General features: G+C 39.7%; 1 protein-coding gene across 2 annotated transcripts in view; it reads right to left on the reverse strand.

Annotated features, from left to right (window-relative positions):
- Positions 1-6,150: 6,150 nt before the first annotated feature.
- The window catches only part of LOC121195412 (rab GTPase-activating protein 1), a 66,642-nt gene continuing 54,001 nt past the window's right edge, over positions 6,151-18,791 (reverse strand). For both annotated transcript variants that reach the window (XM_041058860.1, XM_041058859.1), the window contains 7 exons: positions 18,557-18,649; positions 17,297-17,407; positions 16,809-16,913; positions 15,719-15,802; positions 11,413-11,484; positions 8,443-8,643; positions 6,151-7,247 (listed from right to left, as the gene is read on the reverse strand). In XM_041058860.1, coding sequence (XP_040914794.1) covers positions 7,125-7,247; positions 8,443-8,643; positions 11,413-11,484; positions 15,719-15,802; positions 16,809-16,913; positions 17,297-17,407; positions 18,557-18,649 — 789 coding nt within the window. In that variant the 3' untranslated portion in view covers positions 6,151-7,124. The remainder of the gene's footprint in view (positions 7,248-8,442; positions 8,644-11,412; positions 11,485-15,718; positions 15,803-16,808; positions 16,914-17,296; positions 17,408-18,556; positions 18,650-18,791) is intronic.

The following is an 18,791-nucleotide window of genomic DNA, read 5'->3' on the forward strand; positions in this document are numbered from 1 at the left end:
AAAAATACTTTTTAAGTCAAAATTTAAATTTTACTTTTTCAGTTAAGATTTTTGTTCAGTTTCTAACAGAAGAGGGCAAATAAAAAAAGTGCAAATAACTAAACAAAAGCAAAAACTACTATTGGCTGTCATTCACAACCTTTGGCTAAGGTCTCCTTTTGGTTCCTGTCCCCATGTTTAGAGCCACAGATTTATAGGTTTTTGTTCAGAAACAATAACATGTTTACATTTTTCCCTTTTATTGCACCTACTGACCACTAAATCTGCTACTGTTACTATTTTTATCTATTTTATATTTGACTTTTACCACAGTAAGTATGACTACTGTTATCACTGCTAATCAGTAATAATTTGTCTGATCCTATGAATGGATCCAGTGTGCCTGCACCATGTCAGGACACTGGAATCCACAGAACTTTGTTTTCTCTTGTTTTCTTGTATGCTGATGTTTTGTCTTTGGAAAATTTTCGGAGCACCTCACTAGTCTGACTAGTGCGGACTAGATAGACCGATGCATACGAACTGATGAAGCCCCTTGGATAAGAGGCGAAACGTCTTCCCAGACAAACATAAGTCCAGTTGCCTTCAATTCAATTTTCTAGACAGTAGAAATTCATGACAGACAGAACAAAAGGCCGTTAGATCTGAACATCCTTCCTGTATCAAACTTTGACTTAAGACGTTCCTGGAAATAGCTGTTTGCTGTTGTAACAGCATGATTTCTTAAACTTACCTAAACTTAAACTGGATTTTTTGACCACTATTAGTGCTATGGAGCAATATCTTATGAGTGAGTCATCTGTTTTTGGTAAGAAAACACTGGATGTGTACAAGAAAACTCTCTAGTTCTGTTAAATCATCAAATTCAGCTTTGGGGAGATCATATGCTCAAGTTAGTGCTGACCTTGTCTCCACATTTAACCCCCCTTCTCTAATTATTTTCTTACCTGGCGAGTCAGAGTGTTTTGAAGTCTTGATAATTGAGTTCAAACTGTACCATCTCTGACTTCTTGTTTGTACTCAGATTAGTTGTGAACCTGCTCCCACCTGGATCACATTACTGCATCCTCCCTCCACTCTGCTTTTTGACATGTTTGTGACATCAACCCTGTAAACACTGTTAGGAGCAGAGCAACAGCACTGATTTAAATTATGCTCAGCGGAAGTAAATTGATATTAAGCCATGGGCAGTCAGGTGGAATAATTAGTACAGAAAAGTGTTCTGTGCATCAAAACATGAAGTTTATTATCAGTGATAAAATAAGTGTTGAGTCTATCATTTCAAAATTGGGAGGAAAACAACAAAAACATAATTAAGTATTTCTGGGTTCTTCTAAAGTTTTGTTCTCTTCAAAGTAATGTTACTGTGATCTTCATCAATCTACTTATTCTAATGTGCAGTGTGGCCACATGTAATTGGAAATGCCAGGTTAAAAATATGTGATTTTGGTTTAAAAATATACAAATTTACAAATGTTTATTACATTTATTGATATTCTTTGATACAAGTGAATGTAACATAGTTGCCCAAAAATTGTTTAATTCATTTTTCAAGCTTAAATGGCAAAACTTCTCTGGTCCTGGCTTTTCAAATTTGAACAGTAAAACTGTTGGTCAGACAAAATAAGACATGTCATGATATCAACTTGGACTCTTGGAATTTGTGACCTATTATTTACATTTTCCAGACAGTTTATCATTTGATAAAGAAAATAATATGTGGATAATATTCAATAATGAAAATTATCAATAGTAGCAGCCCTGTTATCAAAAGTAAAAGTACTGCCAGTAAAGAATAGTCCCATCTGTGTTAAATTATTGATTCATCCTGCATTAGTATTCACTAAAATACCCTAAAACAGCAATAACAGCAGCTTTTTATCAGTATTTATTTAGAAAATGTGAGTCTGCAAAGAATGTTTGAAATCTTAAAATTTAGCTGAAAACTGTCTGCGCTTAGTAACTTGTCACATCTGATACTAAACTTGTCGAAGTTGCTGGAGGCCAAAGCAACAAGTTGAGTGTGTGTTTCTGTAGTCAGGAGATCAGGTGACAGGGAGTTCAGAAGGTTGTTGGGAGGCTCAGAGGTCCAAATAGCTTCACGCGGCCACCCTAAGAGAATCATCCCTGACTCACAAATCACTAATGACTGAGCTGAGCAGGAACTGAAGATGCCTATCCCATCAGCATTCCACCTTTGCATTTTACTCTGTTGCTGCCTGCTGTTCGTATTTATAGCTCTGTAACGCAGGACAGAAAGAGGAGGAGGGAAGATGTCAAGCTGATATTGCATAATGCTGACGCTTGTTACCTCGACCCGCTGCAGGTACCAGGTTTCCAACTCGTCACGCATGCTGCTTTGCAATCTGCAGCCGCAGTGGCCGAACCAGGGCCAAGATCCCAGCGGCCATCATCACGTAAGGTGATAATTTTATGGGCCTGTGCTAAGTTATAAACACTCCAAGTGATATATGTAGGACCTCCAGCACAATCAGTGTACACTGTACATTTTACTCACCAAGGCCAAAGCAGAAAATAGCTCATACCTGACATAGATAACAATGGAGCCATATGTTATGAGGGATGTTCTCTGAGGGAGAAGATGAGAGATAGTACTGGAGCTAAAATAAGTAAAAGCTACCGAGAGATTTCCAGGCAGCTCGAGGGAAACGGTTTGTTCAAGTGGCTGACAGATAGAGGCTGTTTTCACGAGACATAATTATCTAGACGTAAACGGGTTTATTTTCATGTTCAGAACTCTCTCAGATGTCCAGAGAAGTGTTCCCGAGAGGTGACTTAGAGAAGTCTCATTATAACAGCAGCATGGGCCTCTTTTATCTCTTTCTCCTTTTCAGCTGCAATACGAGACGTTAGCTGGGAATCGGAGAGGAGGAAACAACATTTTCGGCTTTATAGATTTTTTTTTTTTTTTATAGAGGAATGCTTTGAACTCAGGAGATAGATAAAGGTGCAAAAGTACCAACAAATAAATAAACGTATAAATACCTTATGTCAGGTGACACCTCAATATGTGATGAGCCTCAAAAGCTTCCATTTTTATTAAAAGTGATAGAGGGAATGTGTTGGTGTGGGAAAGCAGGGTTAGATAAAAAATTAAATATTTAGACTTTGTAATCTACACTTTGCTGTTTCACTCATTTGGGAGCAGATTCTTGCTCTAGCATCCTACAGTATTTAAGTAACTGTGGATTTCTCAGGGTCGATTTACTGTTTTGTTCTCTCAAGTGAGAGGAAATCTATAGCAACCAGACAGACACAGTTTAAACATCACTGCACCAAGTAGTTTATTCCCTTCTCCCACATCTAGCTGCTTCTCCAGCACTCTTAAATGATCCTTCAGTGTAATCTTGTTTTTGTACTGATTTGATGTTATCCTCTTTCTGCTGAACCCCGTGATGGATCAAAGTTAAAAATGTTATAACTAGGGCTGGGTATCAAACCACAGTACTTTTTTGGTGCTGGCTAAATTGTCTCTGTAGCACAGAGAGTCAAAAACCGTCATGTACAGAAAGCTTTGAGTGTTGAGTCTGGTAATTTGCCTTTTCTTTGATCAAAGAGCTCCTGATTTAAATTCCCCCTTTTTACTACGTTAAGTTCTTGTATGGCTGCATGTGTTCTAAGCCACAAAAGTAGAGCTGCTACTGATCTTTTTCATTATTAATTACCCTGTTTGTTTTTGTTTTTTCCAACCAGTTATGGAAAATGCTCATTACAATTTACCGGTGTCCAAGTTAACATCTTCAGATGTCTTATTATTTTGTCCAACCAACAGTCCAATATTATGATAAAGCACAGAAGGAGAAAAAAAAATGAAACAGCAACAAATCTTACCATTTGACAGTCTTGCTTGAAAAGTGACTTGTTTGTTCAGACAGCCGAAAGAAAGAAACGGAGATCCTTTTGTGTCCATATCTTTATATTGAAATTCATGAAGTATACACAATGCATCCTACACTATTACAATTTCCACACGTTGATAATGTTTTTGTTTGTCGGATGATAAAGCTACGTTTTGGCATTTAATTAACCAAACAGCAGTCTGACTGAGAAGCTCAGAGCAAAATAAACATTAAAAACATAAAACGTAGTTGTGGATTAAACTGTAGCACGGCAGCAGGTAGGTAGGTAGGTACAAGTAGGCAACATTAGTTATAGTTACAGAGTAGAAAATCATAAACCAAAAAAAACCTCTATATTCATTTTTTTAAAATGTTTGTTATGTACAACCCAGTGCCTTTAGAGGAACGGCCCTTTGTTTCTTTCGGTCTCATCTGGACTTTTCCTCTGACATCAAAAGTAGATTTCAGCCAATCAGATCCCACCTTCAAGTTAGATGCAATTTACAGTAATGGATCAATTTAATATGATTAGAGGAGTATGAACTGAAATTGGAACATTGTTGAACCCTCCTAGTCGTTTAAATATGAAAACACACACACACAGGCACTTTTAACCCCCCCTCTGTTCCCTATGGCCTCATTTAGAGCGCTTACTAGTTTGACCCCCACTTTTGACCTCTGAAGACTTTGCTCTGATGTCCTGCGACTGATGGTGTAACTCCTGTGATACTGAGCCATGCTTTAGGTGCAGAGTTACAGTTTTTGCAGTTGACGTGTGACTTTATATTCACGTGTGTGTGTGTGTGTGTGTGTATACACACTCAGTGGCTACTTCGATATTTAAACCCTCTCAGTGCTGGGTAACACGTCGAATTCTTTGAGGCATGAAGGTGTTTGAACTGTGTCACAGGGATTCTGCCCCACGCTGGTTCGATGAAGTCGATCAGTTCCTGCCGATTTTGTGCGAGCAGCGCGGCACTTGTGCTACAGTTATCCTGTTCCACCTCATCCCCAAGGTGCTCTTCTGAGCCGAGTGCACGCAGCTGGAACGAACACAAGTCTCTGTCATGTTCCTGGATCCATCTTGAGATGATGAGCACTTTGTCACACGGCCACGAAGAGCTGGACAGTAACAATGCTGTTGTACACTGTGGTATTCCACTAACACCAAGGGACGCAAGCCAAGAAACCACAGACTGTACCTTTGATACAACTCAGGATTCATGTCACATCTGACCCCAACATCAGCATGTGACAACAGAGACTATAATTTACTGGGTCATGTGGAATCTTTTTAATCATCAATCACCTGCCCAATATTCCCTCGTTGTCTTGTTCTTACAATAGATGTCAGCAGCGGAAACTAAAGTCAAGCCAAGACTAAATAAGTCATACGTTGTGAGATGTCCTTCTGCACTCTGCTGGTACACTGTGCTGTACATATTTGTGTCCTTGTGGCCTTCCTCGTCTGACCTCTCTCACTGATGAAGCATGGTTTTTTTTGCCACTTGTTTTTTCCTCACCATCCTCTCTAACAGGTCTGGCATTAACATCATTCTACTCATCTTTCAGATCACATCTTCCTAATATTTTCAAAGGCTTAACCAAATCTCTTTACTATTTCTTCATGATTTGAGGGTGTAGACATATGCTTCAGCAAGCATATGTTCCTAATGAAGTAGCCACTGAGTGTTTGTTATACACATATTAAGTGTGTGTGTGGACATTGCGATCCAGTGCTTATGTGTGTAGTGATAAAAGAGATCCTAGGTGTCTGAGTGAACTGTGAAAAATGACTGTAAACACACCACAACCTGCCACGCTGCTAAACAAAATATCAAACATGACCCTGCGAGGTGAGGTCAGAGGTCATAGAGCAGCTGAAGGCCAGGAAGACAGAGGTGGGTTTTAAAGCTGTGCTCACAGACTGTGTGTGTGTTTTCTATTTTGACTTCCCTAAATAATGTTTAGGGTCTGTAACAATCATTGCACCATTCTGGGATTCAACAATGTTCTAATATATATAAACATACCGGATAATAAACACAGAGGTTTTCATGGTTTGGAGCTTTTTAAGTCTCTTTGTGCTTGGAGATCCAAACCAAACAAACCTTAAACATGTGTTATGTCTGAAATTTGTTGTGAGGAAAGTTAAGCAGCTGTTCGTAGTTACAACAGCTTTTAAGTTTGTTTTTTACTGTAAATTACATTTTCATCCACTTGTATTATCTTTATCGGCCTTCAGATCAAGGCTTTGTCAGCAAACTTCTCTTTTAGCATCATTCATTTACACATTTGGACATTTAAGGAAACTAGACAACCAGGAAAAACTGTTTTCCCTTACATGCATGCACACACTCATAACTTTAGTGCTTTTTTTTCCCTTAGGCTTCTCTTTCTCTTTTACACACAGCTTAACATTATTTCAGTCAATTATTTACGCATTCAAACACGTTTCTTTTCTCCCAGCCTCACACACGAGCATGTATACCTCAGAGTCAACACAAAACAAAAAACGTGCACACTTACACACACGCACACTCACACACACACACACACGCTCGTATCCGCTTTACATAAGCACATTCATGTACATACATAGAAAAAGAAAGGTATTGTTCAACGTAAATTAGAAAAAGCTCAGTTTCAAAAAGGCGTATATTAGCTCTCGTACCTAAAACAAAAATTTAACAGGGACTGGTCGGTTTGTGCCAGTAGTTTGGAGGGGAGCACGCAGAAGAGTAAGGAAGGATGGAGTGTTTTCCTCTCTATCCCATCAGGACAGCTAACAGTCCAGGTGTCCTACCTTCCTTCTGCCGGTCTTTAATATCAGCAGTACAAAGACAGAAATCAATGAAGCATTTTCCTTTTTGTTTTTTTTACGCTTTTCTTTCTGTGACCGGTGGAAGCACATCGTTTCTCTGGGGAAAGTGGTACCGTTGTACTTCATCCTATGTTTTTCAGCCCCCTCTCATCAGCACAGTTGGCTGTAGTCATTCGGGGTGAAGAGGGAAAGAGACGGGTGGGGGTGATTAGATCAGTAGGCGTGGGAACAGGGAGACACAAGGACATTTTTGATAAGTAACACAGTCTGTAGTAATGGTCATCCTGGGTTTTAACGGTCAGTGTTCAAGTTAAAGTTATGGCCCAGTGGGTTAAGTTTAGGGGTCCAGAGGTTTCAGTGTGGTGAGTTGCACAGAGCTCCAGACACGGTCTGGGTAAAACTGAGTGGATGGGGGGGGGGGGGGGGGGGGGGTTATCAGGTTAGGTGGTCTCCTTGCCCTGGGTCCCAGTGACGGTTTTGATGGAGCTGAGCGTTCGGTTGAACCAGGTCTTCTTGGCGGCCTGCACCTCGTTGAGGGCGAGACCCAGGTGGTGCTCCAGGTCCTGATCGGAGAAGACAGAGGAGAACTTTGAGTGGCAGTCAGAACGACAGACAAAATTAGTCTTCCAAAAAAACAACAAAATGGACAGGGCTTTATTTTTTTAATTTTTTGGGGGAATTATGGGCCTCTGTGCACTTGTTAAACATTTTATTAATTTTACAACTTTGCCAGCAGCTTTGAACCCAGTTCCCTTCCCACTCTAACAGACATCATTAATCTTACGAAATCCTCATCATTCTTCTTTGACATTATTCCCAATAAACTCCTCACAGAGCTTCCGGGTGCTGTCGGTCAAAAACTTTTATCATAAATAGTTCACACTCTTCCAGTCTGGCCCAGTTTTCACTTTAGCCTCTCTTTTTAACAAACTAAAACTACAATTATTTTCAAACTGACTGCAAAATAACAGCAACTGTGCTCGCACATATATAAATATATTTCAACTGTGATTCACAGCGCCCCACTTTAATAAGACTGATCTTTTCTAATTCTGTCAGACCTTAATGCCGCTTCAGACACTGATCACAGCACTGTCATCACTCAATTAGTAAATTAAATTGAGCTCCACAACAATGTTCCCGATTTCTTTAAGCTTATCTTGTTAGTAGCAACTTTTTCTGCTGTGATTTGTGTCATAAGAGCAGAAATTTCCCTGACCTCCCTTTTTAATTGCTATGCAGGTGACACACAGTTACACAAAATCAGGTAGCCTCGATATTAAGAAAGGATGTCGCAAAGTGTCCCCCAGCTTAATGACTGGACAAAATCAAGCCTCAATTCACATTTCAGATCTTCTGTCCTATTTTCGAGCCGCCTACATCCTCCACATGAAATGTCTTTGGTACCCTCCGCCAGGCTGTCAAAGTATTGAACGTGTGACTGCAACAAAGGCCGGTGTACTGCGAGTCAAGGTCTGTTTGATTATTGACTTCTAAGCCAGCTGGAGGCGCGTACAAGTCGTGATGGGAGCAGAGCTGGCGTGATTTGAGTTATATTGTTCTAGTATAACTACTCAACATGACTCACAAGCTGCTCCAGGATTTAGACGGGGGGGGGGGGCTATGTGACAGAGAAATCCTCAGTATTTATAAAAGTTTTTAGTGTCTCTATGGCTACATTCACATGTGTCAGTCTAAAAACTCTGATTTCATGTTTTCTGTTTGTTAGATTTGGGCCAGAACTGTGTGTTAGCGTACCTGGATTTTACACTCAGCTTCCACCAGCTGCAGTTTGGTCTGGGCCAGTTCCAGCTCCATCTCTCTCAGCTGGTTCTTCAGACCCTCCTTCTCCTCATCGGTCTCCTCAGTCCCTCCAGCAGGCGCCGTGGTCACAGCGGCCCGCACACGACCCTCTTTGTTGAAAAGGCTGCTGCACTTCTCACAACCTTCCACTTTGGCCTAGACAGACAAAATAGAAAAGGTTATAGAAAAAAATAAGGTAATAAATTACATCTTTATACCAGTTTCTGACTTTATAAGCTCCTTTTTTTTGGTGAAACAATCTCCTCCTCAGAACCTTCCCCTTAAGATTAAAAACGTGGGCAAAAAGAAAAGAAAGACTCTTGATAAAGGCACAAAGAAAGATAATAGGTTAGATAAAGATTTAGCCTAGCGCTGATGCTATTACAGAAAATGACACTTGTACCCAAGCTTTTGTTTAGTGAATTAGGAGGAAATGTTGACTTCAGACAGAGAAATAAGGGAGATGGACAAGTGAGATTAAAATAAAATAAAAGACTCCTTCAAACCTTGGAAGACCAGGAAAAGAAATCAAAGCATCAAAGCTCCAACAAAGATCCGTGTGACTGTGTGAGATTAGTGTGCAGACACCTCGATTTCTTTGGATTGACCCTGTTTTCACACTGGGTATTATTTTGAGGCTTGTGTACGCAGAAGCTTTAAATGTAGAAAGTCCTAAAATAAAATGGTAACTTTGGGTTCACACCACAAAAAGTCAAACAAAAAATATCCAATGCAAATATCAACTGTTGCCACGTCATTCTGTAATGTGCCCTGAATAGAATATAATTTTACATTTTGAGAAGAGAGAGTGCTCTGTTTTGTTACTGAAGTGTGGCAGCTCATTAGTGTAGTAGCCATACAAGCCAGACATGCCACCTCTCTCCTGCTGGGTCAGCGCTCCACCCAGCCCTTTAGTCAAAGTGCTCTTTTTGAGTACCCTTGTATTTTATGGACTGTTATTGGGTACAGAGCATTTGTGCAAGCAGCGACAGAAAATCACTGCGAACAGAGCCATACAGACTGCACTCCCAGACAGATACTAGTGTTTTTCATCTAAGCACTTATCTCGCAGTGGGACTAGGACGTTCTGTTTGCCTGCTGTTCTAAGATAAACTTGAGGTGTTTAAATGCTCCTCAGATTAATCTGTTAGTACCACTGCAGTACAGATGCATATGTAGAAATGATGTTCACGCTTCACTTGCTCTTTCTAAGTTTGGCTCGTGGCTAACAAACTTCATAATAGCAGTGCTGTTCGGGCCAAACAGCCCAGTTCCTCTTTAGTAGGCTGAATCCTTAGAGACCATTGTACTGTAGATAGATTAGTGCCTGAGTCTGCTCTAACAAGTAACACTGTACAGTATTTTACAGTCAAGGTTGTGTGCCTTAGCAACAACAGCTGACTATGTTGGTGGAAATATTATTCTAAAATTAATATTTCACAGCAATATTACATTTCATCTGAATTAAACTGTCAAGTGAGTTTAAATCTGAATAGTAATTATACATAATGTTTTTACAGCAGGCTCATCACTGCAGAAGTGGATGGGAGTATTAATGAAGCAGCAGAGTGTCTGAGCTAAAATGGTTTCTGTCGTCCCTTTAAATAGAGTTTTGGTGAATAAGTATGTCAGTATATTATTTAAACATTTCTAATTAACACTGTTGTAACTTACAATTATACTGTATATTATCCAGAGGACATCACTGTTCCCTTACATCAGTTTTAATTGCAATTGCTGACAGTTTTATTGCCTTTGCTGAACCATTGTTGGTGAATAATAAAAGAGAAAAAGCACAAGCAAAAACAAGATGATAGACCTGTGGACATTTACCTCCACCCCACACACACTTACAGAAGCCCTGTTTCATCCTTTATAGCACTTGTCCTTTGTGTAATAAACCTTTTGTCTGTCCTTTTTGTGTGTCTTTGGGCAGCCATGACAGGACCGCCTGCCAAAAATGGCTTTTCTCCCAGCTACAGTCTATGCAAACAGTTCATGAGCCAAGTGTGCAAGTGCTGGAAGTGAGATGCCTGGCCCTGGCTCCTTGGCCAACCTCCTCATTCCTTCCTAAAAAAGCTTTGATTTCACTGCCAGTAAATACAACAGGATGGCAACATTGGACTCAACATACCAGCAAACTCATGGGGCAAGAGATCTAAACTTTTCTGTGCATTTCAGGCTCTGATGTGCTACATGGAGGTCATAGCCGGTCTCATTTTAGCTAAGGGAGTAGCAAACATGTTTTCTTAAACCCACCCCAAATCAACTCTGTCATGGATTGTAGAGTTACTGTCTGATTCATAAAATACAAATTTAAAATACAAGTTAATTAATTAGTGGTCAGAAAATATGTTGTTTGGCTGTTGGGGATAATGGAAGAGAAAAAGTAAGAAATTCAAATGAAGTTCTGTGAAGACTTGGAAACATCAGATCTCTGATGTTTAAAAAGTCCTGATTATTCAACAAGGGACAGATCTCAGGATGATGATGTGTTATACAGGGTCAGCACTGCTACACTACATGATCTAAAGTTTGACATGAATGTTGGTATAAACAACAAACCTGCACATGCAGAAGATAAATAACAACCAGAGATAATGTGGCACTGCTTCTGGCAGTCATCCAGAATCCTTAGAGCTGTAGTTATATCATTAATTATTCAATTAGACAGTGAGTTTAAGAGAGACACACACACACATACTTTCATATATTTGTTGCTAAGAGCAGAGCTCTGTAATTATGCTCCACTCATAGCTCTGGCTGTTAATCTACAGCATGTGTTTGAGAGTATGGGTGTGTGAATAGTATGTGTGCGAGAATAGTGTGTGTGTGTGTGTGTGTGTGTGTGTGTGTGTGTGTGTGTGTGTGTGTGTGTGTGTGTGTGTGTGTGTGTGTGTGTGTGTGTGTGTGTGTAAAACTCACCCGGATTTTCTCCAGTTCTCCTCGGGTGGCTGTCTGTTGTTTCTCCAGTCGTTCGCTCAGCTGGGAGCAGATCTATAGGAACCAGAGAGAAGGTTGAAAACAAGAGATTGGTTCAGCTACGTGCTTTTCAGACCGCTGTAAACTCTGTCAACAATTCACACAAACTCCATTGTATCTTTCAGCAGTACAGCCATTACATCTAGACCGCTGCACCTCTGGTTTACTGAAAAATAAACAAATGAATAAAACGGATAACTAAAAAATTCTTTTGGAAAAAACTGCAATATTTACCAGGGAATAGAAAGTTGTGCTTCATCTTTTTATTAACATGTGGTTGCTGGTGCATATTACTCATCTTTGGCTAATTTTAATTAATAACATTCATCATTACACTGCTAATAAGTCAATGAGGGGAATCCAGTAACAACAACAGGGAAGATGTTATTGCAGATGTGTAAAACAAACACAATAGTCAGTGGTAGAAGTATATCAGGCCATTTACTTAAGTGAGAGTGACTTAAAAAGATGATCATGTTTTTATGTAAAAAAAAAAAAAAAAATTAATTTGCAAAGAAAGGAGTAAGGATACCTGTCAGATTTAGTGGAATACAGTACAATATTTACCTCTGAAACGCAGCAGGGCTGAATTATAAAGCAGCATAAAATGCAAATATTCAAGTAAAGTACCTCAAACTTGAAATTTGTAAAAGTACAGTACATGAGTAAATGTACTTCCCACCACTTACTATAATACATCAGTTTATGTTATACACACGTGAAGATGGTAGACTTTTAAAAAAAATAAAAGGTTTAGGTTTTTATTTAGTTATTATACAAAGTGCAGCCAAATTCATGCCCATGCAATTAAGACCAGATATCAGAGACAAAGCGAAGAGCGTATTGTTCCACTGAGAAATATCTTAAAGTGTTTTTTACAGTGATATGATTTCTGCTTATCCTGACCGAACATAACACCATGCACTACCTGGTGCTTCCCATTCCCAACTCTGTGGCTCGAGGGTAAATCGGTCTTTGTGGAGGAGACTTCATCCTCTTAACTTTAAATCCATTAGTGATGTCATGAGGTCCTGTTTTTCCAGCAGGACTCACTGGATGCACATGTATGAGTGTGCATGTGCATCCTTGTATATATCTACTCTCTTTTTTTCTCCCGTTCCCCTCCTCCTATACCTGTAACCCACAGCCAAAAACATTCGCACAAACACACACATGCAGCTCTTGCTTGCAGATGAACAGAGAGATCAATGTGACATGAGTCATCCTAACGGGTACATCAGGTCATCCCACTTCTCTGTAGACAGACAATCTGTTCCTCATCTCTGCAGCATATACTGTATCTCTTCTTCCTCCTCCTTAGAGATCAATCTGTACATCTATCTGTGTATCTTTAGCCAAGCTGATATCCATTATTCTCCTCCTACGTGTCTTTTATCTTTTTCTCCTGTCATCCTCTCCTTCATTTGCCATTACTGTACCCCTCTCTTTACCTTTCCTTCATAACTACCAATCTCTTGATTTTGTAGCTGCCTCTCCCTTCTCTCCTTTAACTTTTTAAACGTTGTGCTACTCCATGACATACAGTACACCTTTGTATTTTATGAAGCTTTAACTTGAGCTGCTCAGCCTAATGTGCACGGACCATTCTATCTTCACTTATTAGCAACTGTCGTGTCGCACTCATAACAGAGTAGCCTGAGTGTTTCCACACAGGCTCTGCTCCTACAACAGGGATTACAATACACCACTCAACGCTGTTTTTAGTTTCACCATTAACAGACGTTTCTCTGTCCATGTGGGCTGGAGGGGCAATTAGCACACAAGGCTTTTTTTGGCTCTAATCCCACAAAATAAACTTGGCATTCACAATCACTGAAATGGGAAAATGCTATTTGAAGAATAACTTGAGTTATCTGGGTTGGAAAACAACGCAGGCTATTTTAGGGGCATTCCTCAACTTGTCAATCCCAGAGGATTGAATGCTACTGTCCTCCCTCTGCTCTCTCCTGTGCAGACATCTGTTCATTTTCTGCCTCTCTCCACCTATCACCCCCTTCCTCGCTGTCACAAAAAGAACTATTTTTGAAGAAGCCCCATTTTCACTCTTAGCTCTGCTCTGCACAGCTCTCAGCTGCATGCAAACAATCTGCTTTCACCCATGATGCGCACACAAACGCACAGCCATCAAATCCGATCTCCTCTGTGATGGCTCTTGTCACCAGTTTTCTGATCTGCTGTCAATTCCAATCTGCTGCCATTATTTTTAGACTCAGGTGAAGTTAAGATCTGTTTCTAAATTAGCCCTCTTGCTATTTCTGTCTGCTTGCACAGGGAGCGATGGGAGCTGGATCGTTGCATAATGTCTCTGTGCTGATGGTAATAGTACTTGATCTGGATAGGTTTATATTTAAGCATTAAGTGACAGGATGAGATCTGAAAGGATAAAAATCATTGTAAGAGAAATTCAGAGACAGGAACTCAAAATATGCTGGCAAGCTCAGTCATCAAAGGCTCTGGGTTCAGCTTAAGGACAGCTCCTTAAATTAGATATTTCTGCTTCACAAACTAGATGAATGAATGAAAACAGATCGCTCTTATATTATTTTGAAATATTTATGGGCAGTCTTGCCACAGTAATGGCTTGATCAGAGCTTAAGATATGAAAAGACAAGCCAAATAAGGAAAGATAAGTGGAGACGAGGCACTCAAGGCTCATTCCTTTAAAAATCCAGAGTTCAGGATGAGGCACATAAAGCGCACAGAAATAGACAAAACTACCTTCAAAGCAACACTAAACAAAATAAACACAACTATAGTCCAACTCCACAATAACTGAAATATGATAAACATAGAAATTTGACAACCAGTGTAGTGACTGTGGGGCTGGTGTTTCCAGTTGAGCAGAGTGAGGGATTATCTTTATGATAATGACAGTTTGGCCAATTTAAAATATGAAAGGATCTGAACAACACGTGTTCAGTGAAAATAAAGTGGCTTTGTACCAAAAAAAAAAAAAACTCACTTTTTTATTTATGTTGTGCTTTTAGATATAAATGAACTTATTGCATAATAAACCTTCAGACCATGACTTGCTGCGATGCGGACACTGCTGAATTTTTATCCAGTGCTGTTAAACATTATGAGTCATTGCTTTTGGATGATGCTGAACCTTCAATTTTAAATATCACTAAATCTTTTAACATTTGTCTGGCCAAACTAAAACGTGGACATAAAGAATTAGTGGGTATTTCTATCTGATCACCAGTTACAAGCTATTAGTGCTGTCTTATCCTGTTTTGTTTGCACTTCCATCCTTAATTAGCAAAGCTCCTTTGTTCTGTGCTTTTTAAAGATCAATGAGCAGGTGTCAGGTCATCCAGTTTAGATTTAAAGCTCCTCATAGAATTAAAACCGTGCCACAGATTAGAATAAATTCTAAAAGTCTTGAAATCATTTGTGTCTAGTTAACTTCTAGAAAACAGCAGCATCTGCATGGAAGAGGTGCGACCCATCTACACCTACTTTTGTCTCTTTAAAGTGGCTGCAGGTTCTAGGATTGATTTAAAGATTTTATTGATTACCTTTAAGGTTCTTAATGCCCTGGCTCCTTGCTATATTTCAGACATTTTAGCACTATAAAGGACCTGCATGTAGTCTGAAATATTGAAGTGAAGGTATTTGGACTGTTCCAGAGTCCAGGATAAAAAGATTTAGAGCTTAGCTTCATTTTAATATATTTTATTTATTTATGGTTGACACTGGTTTCAATCATTGTTTGGTTATTCATGTTTTGTTCTGTGTGAAGCACTCTTCAATCCTCAACTGAGGATTTTGAGTACAGAATTTCTTCCTTACGTTACATTTCTGTAACACAAGGAAGAAATTCTATATGCGTCTATTAGAGGTTGTGAAATATGTGAAACACTGTCTCCAGAATGGAATTACAGTATGACAGGTGAATTTGGTGGAGACCTAACACTTCCCAGGATGTGTGATATAGAAAGATGTGACTGTGAGAACAACTGCGTGTGATTGTGATCTTGTATTTATCTTGATCCCTTTTAATTATTTTATTTATTTTCTTTGTCTTTGTCTTCATCTTCTTTTCTAGTCTTCAATTTGGTATGTTTATAATAAGAGTTTTCTGAATTCCTGTATTGGATCATGTATTGATTACTACTTTAAGGACCCTTGGGATTTTGTCTAGGCTTGGGCTGGTGGGAGGGGGAAGTTTAAGCAGATTGTAGAATAAATTCTAAAGTACAGCTTTCATATACACAGTACATACCTGCTTATATTCTCCAATAATGGAGCCGTTCTTCTTAATCTCTGATTCAGACTTATCGAGCTCTCGTCTGCACATCTCCTTCAGCTGTGGACACAAACACACACACACAGATACTGTTAGGATGTTGCAGGGCAGAGACCAAGGACAGGAGCAGAGTCAGAGGCCCCAGAGACCGTGTGACTGCCACAGAATGTAAAGAGGACAGAGAAAGGTATTGGCAGATGTGAAGCTGAGGGCAAAGTCACGCCCTCTACGCAACCTCCATGCAAGCACATACATCACTCACAGCTACACCTACACAGTCAAGAAGACAGGAGGCATTTGGAGGACAGAGCTGAACACACATGGGAACAGAGGGCAGCAGGTCTGTCCTCTGCCTCAAAGGGATTCTTCATTGAAGTCAAGAAAATCAACATCAAAGATGAACTGACATCCTCTGATGTTGGAGGTTTGACTGTGGAGAGGATGTGTCTTTAAAGAAGTGACACATTGACAGAGGAAACTGTGAAAATGCTGTTATGTTACACTGACAGAGACATATGTATTAAATGGGCTTTTTTAAAAAACTATACATAGACAGCGAAAAAGACATGGACATGTTGAATGACAAACTGGTGGTGAGACAGACAACTGACAGGGACACAAATAGATTTATTCAAACAAAGGGACAAGATGTTTGTGCTTGACATTTGCCTTACAGTATGTCAGAAGGGAATCTTATGGGTTAAGGTTTGACTGAGATAACTCATCATCATAGTGGCTGTTCTGTTTAGATTTGGTGTTTACAGATGAATTTCTGTCCTCCAGTTTACTTAGTCTGTGGCTCCAGTCACAGTGCGATCAGTAATACTATTTCAGAAAAACCTAAATTACAGCCTTGTTTTTAAAGAAAAGTTAAATCAATCAGTAGACAAAAAAGCCACATGCCGTGAGTCTGTATGTTTTTTTTCCTTCCAAACAACACAGCAGGTGAATATAGTGACACTTTCTTACCATCTGTAGCCCTGTGTGGTGTGTGAGGTTTAAAGTCAAACATATATGTTAGACATGAGCTGGATCTTGACAAAAGTGCCTTGTTATTGGCTCTAACCTGTGCAGACTCTTCCTCCAGTCGTCTCTTCTCGTCCTCAGAGTCCACCAGTTTCTGTTTGGTCAGCAGCAACTCTTTATTCAGGGCGTCTGCCTTTTCCTCAGCCTGACACACACACACACACAGACAAAATAAACCAATGTGGATGAGGTCACTGAAAGTTAAACTCGTCCTACTTTCTTCTTAGTTTTCTCTGCACAGTATCTTTTTTCAAGGTAAGTCAAACCATGATACACACAAATATACATTTCCTGCTTTAAAAACACACACACACACACACACACACACAAATGTCATTTTGAGACAGTGTAAATCAAGGCTCAGTGCAAATGAAGGTTTTGTGTTTGTGTTGCACCAACACATCTATGATCTCCCTCATGTTATTTCAGTTCTTGCACAACTGTTGCCAAACAAGTCAGATTTTTCGAGATTTTTCAACACACTCACTCACAAAAATCAAACAAATGTATAATTTCTCTTTGGCTTACGTTGTCAAGGTCTTTGCGCAGAGCTATCTTGCTGCTGACCAGTTCATGTGCCAGGTCGTCATTCTCTTGCTCCAAACGCATGTTAGCCTCTTGCAAACGACGGTTCTCCCGCTGGATTCAGGAAGGGAGATACAGAGAGAAGAAAAGGGGAACAGGAAGGAGAACAGGAGAGACAGATTGTTAAGAAGAATAACAGAGTGAGACAGTTAACGACAGAGTAAACAATGGCAGGAAAAGAAAAGTGGGACGGCAAAGCAGAAGAGCATATGAACAGAGGGAAGCGAAGGGACATGAAAGAGGAAGGACAGTGAAGAAAGCAGAGCAGGGACAAGGAGTTAATCATGAAGGGTTGCGGATGAATGTGTAAGCATCTCTTCCTGGCTCAGTAGTTTCCAAAGTAATGCAACGCTGTACAGAGTGAGATTGTGCGAGTGCAAAAGTTAACTGTGATCAGGTGACAATTACACAGTAAAACTTGTCTCTAATATTTAACCTGCATAACCTGTTTGTACATAATTACCTGCAACAGGCAGTTATATAATATAACTGACACACATGTGTCAATGCCTTAGTCTATTAAAAATATTTTTTAAAAATGGTATCTGCTTGTTGGCAGCATTTTTAAGAGCAAACACAGAAGTTTAGTCAGTGTAACTGATGATCTTGTACTGTGTGCAACCAACCCGTTACCCTTGAGATGACATATGGCGTGTACAATTAATGGCTTTTTTAGTGCCATGTAGTTTGTCTTTCTAGAACAAGGGCTGTCAAGGTTCTGCAGCAAATAAAATAGATTTGCAGTGAATATGGTGTTTGTTTTGACTCTAATAGATACATTTACATTATTTCATTAAAAAACTATGCAAATGGATTAACGGAGGTAAGCTGGACACTGTAATGATGCATCCATATTTTAATCACAACAATACCATGTAATGGTGACAATTATCTACGCTAAAGAGCTGCAGAGTTGTGAGAATGTTATTCTTGTAATAAATTTAATACTCTGGATACAAAAATAGGTGATAATAAATAGTGGTTGCCTTTATCTCGTGTTGCTGACAGAACTGGTGCAGCACTTTAAAGATGTTATCGTGCAACTACAACGGGGATGGAAATGCTCCTGCTCTTGTGAGAAGAACCAGGTAAGAATTCCAACAATTCTGACAAGGAGATGTAATTTAATATCACGTTTATGTTCATTTTATGGAGAACTGCTTTTTCATGCTTTGTGCGCATGTGTGAACATCACGTGTCTACCTCGTATCTCTCAATGGGGGCCTCCTGCTGCTCCTGCTGCTCCCTGATGGCGTGGTACTCCCTCTCAAATTTCTTCAGCTTCTTCTGGCTGATCTGTTGGGCAGCGGGAGCAGAAACAACCACATCACACATATGAAGAATAATCACAAATATGCTGCACACATGATGAAGAATGGAAATACAAACTAGCCCACTCGTCTTTGGCTCCTGCACTTAAGGTGGCTGCCAGAGAAGG

Source organism: Toxotes jaculatrix, chromosome 16, assembly GCF_017976425.1.
Source record: "Toxotes jaculatrix isolate fToxJac2 chromosome 16, fToxJac2.pri, whole genome shotgun sequence".
NCBI classification, from domain to species: domain Eukaryota; kingdom Metazoa; phylum Chordata; class Actinopteri; family Toxotidae; genus Toxotes; species Toxotes jaculatrix.